Source organism: Scatophagus argus, chromosome 2, assembly GCF_020382885.2.
Source record: "Scatophagus argus isolate fScaArg1 chromosome 2, fScaArg1.pri, whole genome shotgun sequence".
Classification (NCBI taxonomy): Eukaryota; Metazoa; Chordata; class Actinopteri; family Scatophagidae; genus Scatophagus; species Scatophagus argus.
In genome coordinates this window covers 8,187,601-8,203,251 of record NC_058494.1, presented here as the reverse complement: position 1 = coordinate 8,203,251, position 15,651 = coordinate 8,187,601, and the positions used below count along the sequence as shown (strand labels likewise).

Here is a 15,651-nt window from a genome sequence, read left to right as displayed (position 1 = left end):
GGCCTTTGGTACAGTGTAGAACCTCTCCCATATTTTTTTCATCACTTTTTACTTTGAACACAGCACAATATGGGTGGATAACAAACTTACAGGGTTGTTGAAATTGGATCATGACGAGAAAGACTTTCGAAGATGTGTTCCCGTAAACCAGAGAAGAGCAACTCAGGATGACAACAAGGCCATGCACTGGAGACGCACCGGTCACTGATTGGACCGCCAGTTCCAGCTGACACGGACTGTCCAATCGCAGGCCAGTCCGCAAAACTACTGGCGAGCCACTCAACTGAACGCCCATCACGTTGCGCACATGGATCGGGTCGAGGTGACCACGCCACACCCAGTATACCGAAGCAGAGTGCCTGAGCTGGAGGAGCAGCTTGTGTAACAGCTGTATCGGCCAGTGGCACCGACAGCAACCAGTTGCGCCAGTACCGTGCCTTGTTGAAATGTCCAGAACGCAGAAGAGGCGGCGCATACAGCGGCCTCTCAGCGCGACGGGGGGCGAGAAATAGTTGAGGATATTCGGGCAGAGTTTGCTAACAACGGTGTTTGATGCGTATGTTTTTGCCGTAGCCGCAGCCACTTTTTGGAGGAATGAGAGGCGTGTGTTCGGCTCTTAAAATGGGATTGTTTTTACACGCTGTTGGCTCTGTCCCCCCAACCGAGTCCGCAGCAGAAAGGGTAAGGTTGAGCAGTCAAAAACAAGGCTCTCTCTCACAGGGCTGTTAGCTAGCTAGATCTACCCTGCTAAGTTAGCAAACTGCCCAGTTATATAAAAAAATGTGTTATTAAACAAGAATGTCAATCTCTGTGACAGCATGCTTTATGTGTAGATATCGGATAGCTTTAACTTGTGCTGTCAAGGAGATGTTAGCATGCTTGCTAACTGTTGCTAGATGCGATAGCTAATGTAATTAGCATTGCTGATGTAAAGGAGTAAGGGACACTGGAGAGTCAGGGCCTCGCTCTGTTGTGTTTATGGTTGGAGGTTGACATTTTAGCCAAAAGTGAGTAGCATAGCTAAAGCAGTTCTTCAGGTATGAGCAGCCACACAAGTAGACACAATAGCTAGCACTTATTTTTTTATTTGCTAGCGGAATTGAAAATAAAAAACAGCCTCTGACAATGTTGACAGTGGCATCGTTACAATATTCTATGTGTAGACCCTGTCATCTGGCAGTTTTATAGAAATTTATGGGTTTTAAAGGTAATTATTACGTTATTACTGTGTGCTGATGTGTTTTCTGAGGGCGCACTGAAGTGCATCTTAAGTACAGTCTCTGGATTTCTACTTTTACTCTTGATATACACCCCCAGAGATAATTATAGGGTGTTGTAAATGTAACAGTAAGAGCAGTCATGTTGTTTGTAAATCAGAAAAAAACAAATTAGAATTATCTGTACCAAGGTCATTCTATAATATAGTCAAAACTCCCAATTCACCGTTTAATTCATTGTTCCAATTTGTATGAATACCTCCGAGGAGATAGAAATGATAAGTCTGCTTAAAAAATGTACATTCTCAACAATAACTGCACATTCAAAGAGGATTTTTAATACTCTAGACAGTATTGTTCATTTGATGCTACATGTTTAGGAGATGTGTCCAGTGTTCTTGTGAGGTGAAACATTTAAGATGAAGCACAGTGCACTGAGATGTGTTAAAAATTAGGTATATTGCTTTTTTGATGTACTAATGGTGCTTGATGCCTTTATTGAAAATACAAAACAAAGAATAGAGCGACTTCATCGCTGTGACTTTTTTTTTTCCTTTTCTTGTATATTTCATCAGTCGCTTTTGATTTAACAGTAGTTTGAGTAAAGAATGGAATGCTTCAAGATTTTTCATCTGATGAAATAAACTTTAGGATTTTTAAAATTGCTGGGATTTAGACAACCATTGGTATTTCTATTGCTGCTGCTTTTGTTTGACCAACAGAGAGTATGTATGCAAAGCACTGATCAATATGCTATGGACCTTGTGTTGTCATACTGTAAATATTAGCCATTTTTAATTCTATCTGTTGCATGGAAAATGTGTCATTATGACACATATCAGGCTCTGGCCATTCCTTTCATGTAAGATATCAGCCTCTTTATTTTAACAGCTGGTAATGTGCTAAAATATCTCAGAAGGTTCACATAAGTGCTGAAAGTTTAAGTACTCTGCTGTGTGAGGATCCTGCTAATACATCAAAGTACAGGGGTCACAAACTAATGGACTTAGTTGGGTTTCTGCTTTTTTTTCTGCACAATAAAAGTCCATTTACCGTACTATTGTTATCACATGTGGTATCATGTGCAGTGTCTGTATCTGTTATCTGTGCACACGTGTGCATAAACCATAGAGTTATGACACGTGCAGGCAGTTATTTAATATTATGTCATTCATATTATTTCAAGAACTTAAGTGGTAATATAGTGTGTGGGAACAGCAGCATGTCTTTTGTTGTTGCATGCGAAGTTGATGCCCTGTGGTTATTGACCCTGAGTTATATTTTTTGTATTCTAACTCCTCATACAACACGGACTTATATTTACTGACATGATTTAACTTTTTTTCTTTTCTTTTTTTTATTGACCCTATCAGCAGTTCACAGTATATATACATACAAGACTTTTGCGGCTTCTTTGTTTTCTTTACACAGTTCCTTTCAGTAGCAGTAAGAACCAAAAGACTATAAAGGTAAATACTTGATGGTTTGTCTTTTTACTTAATACTTTGACTAAGCGCTTGTAAAGCTGAGTTAACTACCACAATCACATGACATCATGGGATAAAATAAAGATAGGTTGAAAGCCAGGAACCCTGGTCACCCTCCACCACTCACGCACGCACCCTCATACATACACACAGACTGTAAATGCAGTAATGCTGTGTTTTGGGCTATTGTTTCCTCACAGTAATAGTATCCAGCCATTTCAAAATTTCATGTTTATACATCTGTACTTTTATACAGTGCTCCTTAGTGCAGTCGTAAAAAAGTTCAGAAAGTCTCCCTTCATCGTAGAAACCTTCTTCAAGTATCAGCATGTTAAATGCATCAAAACTCAATGTTCATAATACATCAGTGACAAAAACAATATTTGCATTTGTGAAATTTAAGTATTGATAATAAATTAATCACAAATATTCCCCTTTAAATTTTACTTAGCATTTAACAGTTCTGTATCAAAGCTTGGTGGTAATTATTAAACAGTAACAGAGTTTGTCTGCATCTTGTATGTATAAGTACTGGCAAACATACCGCCTGGTCTGACTCAGATAAAACCAGGTATCTAAAGTTTGTTGAACTGAGTCTCCTTAGCTGTTGAAATTTGGAAGTGATCTTTGGGGGAATGTTTGGTGGTAATAGTTGATAGAAATGCGTCAGCATCGTTCGGTTCTGCATAACCTTGATGACTATGAAAGAGCACTTTTCTTTGTTGCAAGACAGAATAATGAATAAGGGGTCAGCAAGGTCTTAACGTGCATTGGCAGACCTGCCAAGTCCTTCAGGCCTGTGATAGGGGATCAGCTCTGACTGTGCAGTCAAGAATTACCTAAGAACAGCAGCCACTTATCTCCAGGAGCAGCATTTGATATTCATAGGGGATTTTTTTGAACAGTTCTCGTTGTCTGCTCATTTCAGCAGCTTCTCATTATTAAGGTTGATTTTTTTCCAATGCAGCAATAATTTCTAGGACGGTAACCAAATCCCCCTTTAATCTGGTGGTACAGCATGAGAGAGTTAGATTGTTTGTTGCCTGCTCCAATGGAGGACAGAGGGATCTAGTCTGTACAGATTCTGTGCTTGCTCACTGTCTGCCTCACAGAATCGGTGATAAACAATATTTACTCAGGAATGTTGTGACCTCGATTTTCAATTACTTGTTAAGCTGGTTTGATTGACATCACCTCATTTTTCTTGTCACAAAATTTTGTTTTAATTGGTGGAGTTTGAATGTATGTCAAAGATTAGATGAAGCATGTTTTTTTCATAAAGGCCTGTTTGTGATATCCCGACCCCCTTCAATAGTATCTACATTATATAGGCAGAAGTATTTTGATGGGGGCTGTTTTTCAGGGTTTGGCTCGGCTGCTTACTTCCAGTGAAAGTAAATCTTAATGCTTTAGCATGCCAAAACATTTTGGACAATGTTTTGCTTTCACTTTGTGGCAACAGTTTGAGGAAGGCCCTTTTCTATCCCAGCATGACTGTGCCCCAGTGCACAAAGCAAAGTCCATAAAGACATGTTGGATGAGTTTGGTGTGGAGCCCCTGTTGGTGTAATGGTCATGTGGCCCAATACTTTTGTCTATATAATGTATCTTTATGCAGCACAGACTCAAGGCTAGTGGTTATTGGTATCGAGTTGCAAAAAGTGCTCAGCCTGCCAAGTGGACAGCATTTATTGGGGCATAGTTTGTGAGTCAGTTAATGCAGCTGAAGTTATCAGAGACAAAGTGGAGGAACAGGACATCATGTGTTTGAGGTCACATTTTAATGTCAACAGTTTGGTTTGTGCTGATCTGGTGTGTTGTGTGTCACCAATCATTCCTGTGTTACTGGCTTTCTCAGTGCTTTTCTGGCCATTCTCTCCCTGACGCACACACACACACACACACATGCAAGCACACCTCTTCCCCTTCTATATGCGTTATTATCATGCAGCGACCCAACTAGGAGCTCACTCTATGCTGCTGCTTGGAAATTTCCGTAGAGCAATCCTTGTTCACTGTTTGGGCCTGGATTGGAGTGGGGTGAGAGAGAGAGAGAGAGAGAGAGAGTGGACAGAGAAAGAGAGTGAGAGTATGTTTGACTTTTTATCTTTTTATCTTCTGTGGGATAATGACCCATGAGGTGGAGGGACATGTCTGGGATTTTTGAACCCTGGATCGTCATGCCTTGAAATCTGGGACCTGCACCAGTAAACTATAGAGAGAAAAACTGTCCTTTGACTAGCTAATCATTAAGCTAATCTAGAAGAAAACATCTGAGGGATAATTCCTGGAAAAATCCATAGACCTTTCTCATGAGAGGATTTTGATTACAGTCCCCCCTTGTCTTTTGGTTTTATCTGATGTGATTATCATTGTGTTTGTCCTTTCACAACTTAACTTTTCACCATTGAGATGGATATGCTTAGCTTCAATTTTGATCAGGCAAAACTGTTATTTTGTGACATTGACAGTCTAAATATGCAACAGGCTGTTGCAGTGGAGACAAACATCAACATTTTGGATGAAAGTAGACTGTTGTGTCAAGCACCAGAGATTTTCCAAGTTCTGACTCGGCCTCAGCTAAACTTTCCAGCTGAAATAGATCTTGGGTGATACACTGAGTGGTTTTATGCCAGCTGCGTTACAAAAATCTGGGCTTGATATGTTCCTTAACTACTGATGAAAGTCTAGCAGCTTACTGAACAATACAGACTGGGTCACAGCTGCTGCAATAGTGGACCAGTCATGGTTGTGTTAGTAAGAAGAATGCTTGAAATGAAAACAGTACATATAGTCTTTTTTTTCAAAGCTCTGTGTACAAAAATAATTGAATGCAGGTAGAAGGCTCAGTACTACTTGGTGCTGGATTATTTTGGTCCAAACCCTGAAGTTATTGAGTACAGTGCCCAACCCTGCTGCATACCATGCTTCTGGAAACCTGTTTAGAAATTGCTTTTATGTATGGAAATGGGACTCAATGCATGTCATTTTTAGGGTGTCCTTTGGTATTGAGTATACTGACTCTCTTTCATACTGTCAGAAGAAAAAAATAGCCATTGGCAATGTTATCAATAACGTGCTCTTTGTACTATGACAAAATGCTAGCAAAAGAGGGGGCAATCTAGAAATGACTGACGAAACTGCCAGGATTTGTGAGATTTCTTTTAACAAGATTTGGCTGCACTTTTATCCCCACTTGTGAGACCCTGGTAGACAAATTGCAAAAGTTTGTAAATCCTAAGGGCATCTAGTGTGGCATCCAGTGCAACACAGGTATGCTTAATGGTGCTCTGCTAAAGTGACAACAGCTTGTTAACAGGATCAACAAAACTGAATGTGTAAGCTGAGAGCATTCATGTCTAATAAAAACAACCCAACTTGCGCACAACTGTTATCTCCTCACATTCAAAAACCAAAAACTGCTTCCAGACCTTACAATGCTCCACATATTTGAAACATTATGAGAGTTATTCAACTTTGAAATCCTGTTCATGCTAATTAGACTATTCCCACCTTTCCAGCTATTCAGTCATTCAGCTGTTTCTTCAGAGATAGATAGATAGATAGATAGATAGATAGATAGATACATAGATAGATGTACTTTATTGAACCCAGGGTGGGAACTTGCAGTGTAGCAGCAGCAATACACACAACAAGCTAAACAAAATGTTAAAAATAGCTAAATAAAAGTGGCAATATAAAATATATATACAAGGCAATATAAAAAAAATGCAAGTCAAAGACAGCAGTTCATCTCAGCATCAGCTTTTCAATGCTTTTCAACATAAAAATATTCAGCTTCTGTCATACATTATTGGATTGTTAACCTTAAGCATCATCATCCCCTCATCATCCCCTTCACACCCCCAATTTCTTCAGAGAGCTTTATTGTTTACTGGCACTCTGAATGATTGACTGGTATGCATAGTTAGTAACTGAAAGTAATGTCATGTGCTGTATTTAACCTAAAATCACTTTTCACTCATTCATTACACAATGGTGATCTTAATGTATCTTGTTGAGTAGTTGCACTAAAATAAAAATTCTGTTAAAAAACGCTGAACTCGTGTAATTTCACCGTGTGAGTCAAAAAATAAAACATGAAACATGATGGCGGAGGGGGGCTCCATTGTGTTTTTTTCATTGGCACTGTACAGCCTGACCAGATGCCTCAAGATGGTGTTTTGTTTTTTTGAAAGCTGAGATGTTGAAAATACATTCCTTTGAAAGTTTCCCCGCTCCTTTCTTGCAGAGCCTACTGCACTGTGAAGGCGTCAACAACCAGAGCTACATCTGTGAGACTGGACACTGCTGCGGGGAGTCTCAGTGCTGCAGCTACTACTATGAGCTCTGGTGTAAGTACTTTGCTTTTCCTTCATTTTTCTTTTCTCTTTAGCCCTTCTTGTTTTCTGTGTTTCCACAATATTCATAGCCCCATAAAAGTGTACTACAGCTTTGTTCTGTTTTCTTCGAAACTGTTTGAAAGTAAATGAAGTGAAAACACTACATTAAAGGGGATATTGTCACCCTGCCTCTGCCTTCTATTGTGTAAGGATGGGAGGATGAACATCTGAAAAGCTCTGATCCTTATCAGTACTTACTTATATATAATGAAACTGGATATGTTTTCTTGAAGGAGATGGGAAACAACCTTGCCTGTATAAAAGCTCACATTGTCCCTCATCATGGGACATGGGTTTTAGTTTCAGTATGAGGTGAAGTACAGGCAGGTAGGGTGCTTGTGTATTGCAGGACCACAAGAGTCTTGCTGCCAAGACTGCTGCAGTCTTGTCTTGTACAGAACTAATTTTTAATCTAATTTGTTTTTTTATGTATTTTTTTAATGTTATGTATCTGCTGGTTTTTATTGTTTTTTAAATGCAGTTTTGTAAGATGGATTTCTATGCCCCTGTAGAGTTGCCTTGTGTTCAAATGGGGCTTTATAAATAAACGTGCCTTGCCTTGTGGAAGGTAGAAATGGTGTCTCTTTCGATTCTGTGTTTGTTTTTGTTTCATATTCATCCATTCAACTACTGAGTGTAGTTTATGATTGACAGTTTTTTAAATAGGTTAAGAATGCAATCAGACGGGGCGGGGCAGATTGCACAGAATTTGTCAGATGTTATGTCAGATGATTTTGTATTCCACACAGAACTCTAACTAACCAGTAGGAAGTGTCTGACTGAGACCTGTGTTAAACCAAGTCCTGTCCAGGTTGACTGAGGATACTGTGATGGAAATTGCATCACAGCTGCGACATGATGCACGAAACAGCCACTGACTGCCAGCACAGCAACAAGGACCTGCACTACTAACCCACAAATATTTTTCAAATATTTCTAAAACTTGCACTTAGAGGAATTTAAACCAATCAAGGGAGCAATGTCAGCTGAAGAGTTTCTTGGGCATCCAAATGCTGATGTAAGACACTTGGGAGTGATGGGCACTATGTCACGTTTTCCAGCATGCAGACTGGGTACTACTTCCAGGTGGGTGAGAAATATGTAGTTTCATAAAGTAGTAGTATTTGAACCATTGCGACATTTTTTTTATCAACCTCAATTTAAGCCAAATGCAAACCATGTCATCTTACATCTCTTGTTTTTTTTCAGATCCAGCTGAACTGCAAGCTGGTCATCTGCACATCATCTGAGCACCATGACTGGACATTTTATTTTACAAGGATTGTGTACATTTTATGCATGAAACATCTTCATTAAGTTTATTTTGAATGAATGCCTTCTAGATGAGCGAATGATTTTGTTGCAGTGAGGATGAAGCTCTGCTCCACACTTATTTCCTTTTCTGAATTGGTTAAAAATAAGCCTTAAACATGAAATGCAACAAATCCCGTAATTTTAATCATCCTCTGGAGTGTTTGTAGGCCTCGTTGAGCTATGATGCATTTTGCTGAGTTCTTAGTGACCCAGTCACTGTTTAACGGTGGTTTAAATACCACTACAGAGGCTTTTTCACCTCAGAAAACAAACTACATCTCTGCTGTAAAACTAAACACACCACTTAACTTGTTAACAGTTAAGTGACCTCATTCTAGTCTTTGAAAATGTTCAAATCAATCACTTTTTAGTGGAGGGGGACTTGTTTACATGTTTAAGGATCCATATAGTACAGTTACTTTCTGTATATGCTCGTTCCCACTTTTAAACACAAAATTTTAAGTGTAATATTGTATATATACATATATAGTGTCTTACTTTTCCCTTGAGTTGCTGTATGTTCACCTCTTAATTTCACTAAACCAGCACAGATCTTATAAATCTCTGGGACTAAGCTAATGGCACTGCTTGATAAAGAGTCTTGTACATCTTCAGGTGTCTTATTACTGTGCGACATGAATGTGGATGTGAACCATGCCCTGTGTGTGAGTGACCTTCTTATTGGTCATCTGGCATGATGAAGTTTACCTTACTCCTCTTGAGCAAGAATTTTAAACTGTGAAGGCCCATCACTTCACCTCCAACATGCAGATAGTCCAGAAAGTAGAGTTCTGTCTAATGTACCTGTCATTACACTTATCACCAAAGTATCTAAAATGAACACTATGATTCCAGAGGTAGAAATTGCCACAGAATATTTGGAGGTGTATTGCTGGTGATTCTCTGGCTTTCTGAAAAACAGGACACAATGGAAACAAGCCTGTTTAAGTCATGGTGTGGAATCTCAGTATAACAACAAGAGGAAGTGTGTATCATTTTCCAAAAAGCTGTCTGCAACAGGGTGTGAACATAGTGCAGTAGCTGTGCTACATGTGTTTGACCGGAGTTGTTGTGGCCCTGCCTTTCTTGGCTTCAACCACGTTGCTTTAGCAGCAGTAGGTTTTTGTATCTTTGCTTACATCAGTCACATCAAGCACAGTTAACATTGGCAGAAATTGTATTATCACAGCTTTGGTTTAAAATTGTTTGATTGAACGGCCAGCTCTGTAGTTTTAATGATAAGTATTTTATCTTAATTTTCTGTGACTGTTTATCAAAGATTTGGTGGATAAATGAAACTCCAGTGGTACGTTTTCTTAGGCTTTTTCAACACGCAGATAAGCTTACTTACCTTATAAGGTAGTACTTTAAAATAAGGGTGCAAAACACAAACTTAAGAGATGTGAAATTTGGGATGATTTAATGCAGAAAGTGTGCCTAATAAATTCCAGTTGCTCCAACAAGTCAGTAAGTGATAATGTGATTAGTTACCACCTGTATTAGCTTGTTGAAGATCTGTTTCAATATAATGGGGTTTTCTGAAGAAGAGGCATTTTCAAATGCTATTATATGCTCGCACTGCTATCACAGAGACAGTTGAGATTCGCTTTCCATTTTCCTCAGAGTAGCAACTACCAACAACAGAAGACAGAAATGTGAACTTATTCTTTCATTTGGTCTATAATTGAGACATGAACGGAAATAAAAACGGTGCCAGGCTGAATGGATTTCCAGTCAACCTTTATTATATAGGGAAGGCCAGGTTTATAGGGAACCTAGATCTAAACCTAGATGATGTCATTATTATATAGTCAATCTGCATTTACTTCATAATGATACAGTAAAGCAGAAAACTTGCCTGTTGCCAGTTTCTGAGCACTACACTTTGTACAAAGTATAGGTTGATCAATAGAAGGTTTTTGAGGTTCATGCTGATAGCAATGTGTGAGATTTTAAAAAAATCTGCTATTAGTATATTGGCTGATCAAATAATATACACAAACATTTTTTAAAATAACTGTCTAATAGGGTTTCTAAATATCTTAGAACGTAGTTTGGCTTTTCTGTCATTTATTGACAATACAAAATCTGCATTAAACAAATATGGGATGATTGATCGGTCTAGCTGTGGTACTACCCTTGATCAACATACATGGATTCACAGTACAATATTAACTGTAGATTGATAACCTAATTAAGAACACAACACTGCTGTCTTTACTTCTGGTTCAGATGGAATGCTGGTTTTTCAGGATTTGTACAGTGGTAGAAGGGAAACCTCGTGGCCAAGAAATGTTGCAAAAATCAACTAAAATTATTAAGGGTCTAGAAGAGAAAAATAAATCTTTCATATCAGTCCATATTCAGATAGGAATATATGTAGGCATCTTGACCTGAAAAAGACTGGTAATGAACAGCTTATGTACAGTGTGCACTGGTGTATTAATACTGTTATTCAGTACAAATTTGAGCTACTTGTACTTTAGTCAACTATTCCCTGTTTATGCCGTTTTATGCTTCTGCTCCACCTCTCAGGGTCAGATATTGTACCTTTTATCCAACTATGTTTGTCAAAAAGCTTTTTAGTTACTTTTTATTGTCCATGTGGTAAGAAAATGCTCCTACCTTCGCTAAAAGCTACTTGAAATCTTGGATCAGCTGGAAAATGGACTGTCACAAAGCTGAAAAGAGGCTGTTGTTGTTTTGTTTTGTCACAGTGTTTATGCCATAGAAGAACAAATGAGATTTGCCTTTTTCTACAAGGTTGGACCATTTCAGGCATCATGTACAAATATGTCTGCCTGGTTTCTGCTCAAAGTCAGAAACCGCTGAAGTTAGAGTTCAGTATGTGATACAGCTGTGGTGTCACATATGGGTTTGAATTGAGAAAGACTTTGACATGGGTCAGTGCTTTGTCATAGAAATAAGAACAGACTTGGACATCTCAACGATGACTGAATTGAGACTGTGCCATACAATTTATAGTGCAACACAATGCAATTTTGTTTGATAATACCAAGCAATCAACTGATTTTGTTGAAGTCCCACTGTAAAATTAACATGACAGAGTCAATCTTCTTCTCACTGTAGGGTTTTGGCTGGTTTGGGCGATCATCTTCATTTTGAGCTGCTGCTGCGTGTGTCACCACCGCCGCACCAAACACCGGCTGCAGCAGCAACAACGGCAGCATGAGATCAACCTCATCGCTTACCGTGAAGCACACAACTACCCCTCTGTGCCCTTCTACTTCAGTAAGAGCTCTCATTCGAACAGTACTTCACGCTGCATTGTTTTCATATGAACAATACATGGTGTTTCACAGTTGTTCGGAGTGACACACCCACGGACAATTATCTCTCTAATCTGCATTGCTGCTTTGCTAATGACTTACAGTTCATTGTTTTGGTTTGGAAGCCCATAACTTTACTGAGTTGGTTCAGTCTCACCTTTCTCATCTGCTGTGTTTCCAGCTGCAGCAAGCAAAGAGTTCTGATAAACCCACTGTGTGCTCAGATGTAATGTTTGCACTGAGAAGTATCCCTGGTTTCACACAGCTTCAGAACCCTCTCTGTTTACATGTCCCAGTTTTCAGGAAATGGCCAACATTGCTCTCTTGGTGCCTTGCCAGTGTTGCAACAGCCCTCAGCACAGAATTGACCCAGAAATTAGCTTGTTTAGTCACATTCCTCTCCCTACTGCTTTTGGATTGCTTGAATAGTAATGTGGGAAGTACACCAAGGTCACACTGAAATGTTAAGGGGTCAGACGGTGTCTTTTTTTTCTTATTTAAAGGAAAAACTTACCTGAGTGTGCTGCTTTGTTCAGTGCATTTGCTAATTTGTGCTTTATTCTACTCAAAATTGTTTTTCTTCTTTAACTTCTTCTCTTCAGGGTTTCTGCCAAACTACCTCTTGCCTGACTATGAAGAGGTGGTCAACCGGCCACCAACTCCTCCACCTCCCTACAGTGCCTTACACACAGGCCCAACCTCAGAGGCTGCTAGTCCACTGACTCCTGAGCAGCAGGAGGGACGCTGTCCAACCATCCAGCCTGCTCCGGTGCCCCTGCCCTCTGACAGTCTGTGTTGCAGACCCAGCATAGAAGAATCACAACCCGCCATTTTAGACATTAGGCCAAAGCCTGATAACAAACCAATGCACACTGCACAAGAGTCAAGCGTGATACTGCTGTCAGATGGGCTAAATGGCGAGGAACTTAACAGCGAGGAGAAACGAAGTGAATGTGGAGATGACTCCTGCAAGGACCCCCTGCTGAAGGACCTATCAGAGTGTTGTGCTGATGACAAAGACCGACTCCCCAATGGAAGGAGGAGGCGATTCACAGGGGACTCTGGGATTGAAGTGTGTGTGTGTGGCACACGTGGGAGTAGTGGTTTTAGTGGAGCTGGAGGGACAGGCCAGGAGGGCAAGGAGTTTAGGGAGCTGGAGAGCCTGCTGGGGCGCGATGGAGGTGACGAGCAGGAAGTAGAGGTAGAAGTGGGTGACTTCTGCGACAGCTGCGGTCATCAAGCCTCCTTTAGTGTGGAGGAGGAGCAGACGCTGGGTGGGCTGGAGAGGCGAGCGACGCATGGGCCGTCAGGACCTCCTCAGCCGGCTAGCCAGATAGGCAGTGCCTCAGTCCACCCACCAGTGTGCCTCCTCCTCCACACCATAAATGAGCAGGAGGGGCCGCACCACAGCACCAGCACTGAGCCGCAGGGCTGAAACCCGTTTAACACATATTTGTGTCATAGAGGGAAGGAGAGAGAGCACTTGATACAGAGCATGGAGGCATGTGTGTTTGTAACAGACGACGTGTTTTATGTCTAAATATTTTCTAGGTATCTAGTATTTTTATGAATGTGTGCATATTAGATAAAAACAAGTGTGGGAGCAGGAAGTGCAATCTCAACGACCAGTGATTGACATCCCAAGGTTGAGAAAGCCTGCTCCTCCCAACACTGGAACAGTGGCCTTAACCTGTGTATTTTGGGATATATTTGGGCAGTACAAGCCCTTTTAACAGCCTGTGGCAAGTGAGACTTCTCACACACACATGCACGTGCACACACACGCACACAGTTCTTCAGTTGTCCAACAGAAGCTACTGACACACAATCAAAGACTTGATAGATGGACAGATTCACTGCCCAGGATGAACGCAGCTCTCCTCACCAGGTGCTTGCAACAATTGTGCAAAGCTGTTCTCTGCAGGCAGGACACCACGTAGTGAAGACAAAACAAAAACAAAAAAACAAAACAACACACCAGGAGCATTTTGTATGTGCAATGTGGAATTACCACAGCGTGTGCTTGTTAAACTGATACTGTACAGGGACGCTAGAACAAGACTGACTGTGTTGGACGTTCCATTAGATTCATTAGCTTCAAAGTACTTTTTCAGCCATTGAAAACCGCTCTGCCTTGTGTCTGTTTGTGTTGCTCTCTATCTGCTCTAACTAGTGATAGAGAAGTATAAGTGCATTAATAAATCTTCATGTGAGCAGTTTCTATTTTGCACAAAATGTATTTATCTTTATAAATGAAGCTTTTAGCCCAAAAAAAAATCAAAACAGAAATGCTTAGTTTCAGTAATTCAGTCTTAAATTGCAATACGTGATTAATTTTGTAGGATTTTGTTGCAACATCTGTAAGAAATGGACCTTTGTGAATTACTAGTAGGGAATGCAACAGATTCACTTTGTACACAGTCATTTTTTTCGATGAACAATGATAAGCTTCAGTGAAGCTGAGAGACCATGAGAAAGCAGGTACCAAAAAACAAGAAAAGAATATTAAGCTTCTCTGAGATTACAGCTGAGATGGGAAATGCTAGACCTCAAACTTTTTTGTCAGTCACTTCGGTAGATCACCATCATCACCAGCTACAAATGCCCTTTGTATTGGATTTTCGTATTAGCACAGTGCATTTGCTGTGATATTCATTGATTAAACATTTATTACAGCTTCTTGAATTATCTGTTAATGTTGGTTTCATTCAACTGGACTTAATGTGATTTTCATATGGCTTGATGCTGAAAATCCGTTTGTGCTATTTGAGAGGAAATGCTTCTTTTAGGGAAAAAAACAAACAAAAAAAATTCTGTGTAAAGTAAATTGAGAATTCCTCCCTTACTCAACTTCATATAAAGTCAATAAAACCCATTATTGTCATGGTTGTGGACAAACAGCAAGAGTCTGCACACAAAGTATTTGTAGTACAAGTACCCAACAGGCGAGTTATCAGTTCTGTTAATCTATCTTCTCTGGAAAATTCATGGGTTTGAACTGCCTTTAAGAGTTTGAATGTTTTAAATCTGAGCTTTGAGTCCAAATCTAGCAGTAATCAAGCAGTAATACAGAGATTGACTGATGATGAAATTGAAAAATGCCACTGATTATATAATGAACATGCTGTGTAAAACCTTTCCAAATTGAGTTCAGTCATTTTTTTTTGTTTGCCCACACTCTGTAATGAACTGGAACCGGTGATGTCATTGTGTCATGTAAATTCTATTTTTATTATTTTTTTTCCCAGGTTTTCCTTGGAGCTTCCTCAAACATGCGCACACTGCATTGTTTGCAAAGCACAAATGTTTCAGTCTTACGGATTTATATTTGCCCCTGGAAACAATTTAATCAAAGATGTCTCCCAAAATTTCTAGCACAAGTTAAATTGTAACGTGGAGTTTCCGTACTAACGATTCTTAACTACCAATGCCTAAAGATACTCTAAAGAGCTTTATATGCTTATACTTTTTGTGAGCTAGAAAGTAATATTGTGTAATGGTGGTACATGTAGTACCAATATGAGTTATTTTTCATATCAGGTGAATCCTTTAAAAAATTATTGGTAATGTATACATTTTCAGAACCACTTTTCAAATTGTGTATAATCTTCTGTAGCATGTTTGTGAACCAAGATTTGCTTTCATAATTTTTATGAAATCATTGGCTTTATGTTGTTCTCATTATGGGTATTATTTTTTCTGTTGAGAAAGGATTTAACTTTTGCTTTGACTTATCCTATAGTTGTATGAAGGGTACGTTTGACAGTAGACAGCTTGTCAACATCGGGGCCCTCTCGCCAAAGACACGTTTGTTTGTTCACCAATGTGTGCCAGGAGGTTTGGTACACATTTGAATGTTCTGATCATAAGCCATTTATTACAACAACCGAAATGGATGTATGTTCAATAAACATGTCCGCTTAAATCCAGTCTGCCTCTTT

The 15,651-nt window shown here is 39.7% G+C and overlaps 1 protein-coding gene across 1 annotated transcript; it reads left to right on the top strand.

Annotated features, from left to right (window-relative positions):
• Nucleotides 1–20: 20 nt before the first annotated feature.
• Nucleotides 21–15,639, top strand: wbp1lb (WW domain binding protein 1-like b). Its single transcript, XM_046405265.1, has 4 exons — nt 21–681; nt 6,956–7,058; nt 11,511–11,672; nt 12,313–15,639. The coding sequence occupies exons 1-4, from the start codon at nt 595–597 to the stop codon at nt 13,143–13,145; spliced, it is 1,185 nt and encodes a 394-aa protein (XP_046261221.1). The 5' UTR covers nt 21–594; the 3' UTR covers nt 13,146–15,639.
• The last annotated feature ends 12 nt before the right edge of the window (nt 15,640–15,651 follow it).

What these genes read in the sequence shown, in the direction of transcription:
- wbp1lb (XM_046405265.1), top strand. Translation starts at nt 595, where the DNA reads ATGAGAGGCGTGTGTTCGGCTCTTAAAATGGGATTGTTTTTACACGCT. An exon ending in CCGAGTCCGCAGCAGAAAGG is followed by an intron (nt 682 to 6,955) that starts GTAAGGTTGAGC and finishes CCTTTCTTGCAG; the next exon opens with AGCCTACTGCACTGTGAAGG. An exon ending in CTACTACTATGAGCTCTGGT is followed by an intron (nt 7,059 to 11,510) that starts GTAAGTACTTTG and finishes TTCTCACTGTAG; the next exon opens with GGTTTTGGCTGGTTTGGGCG.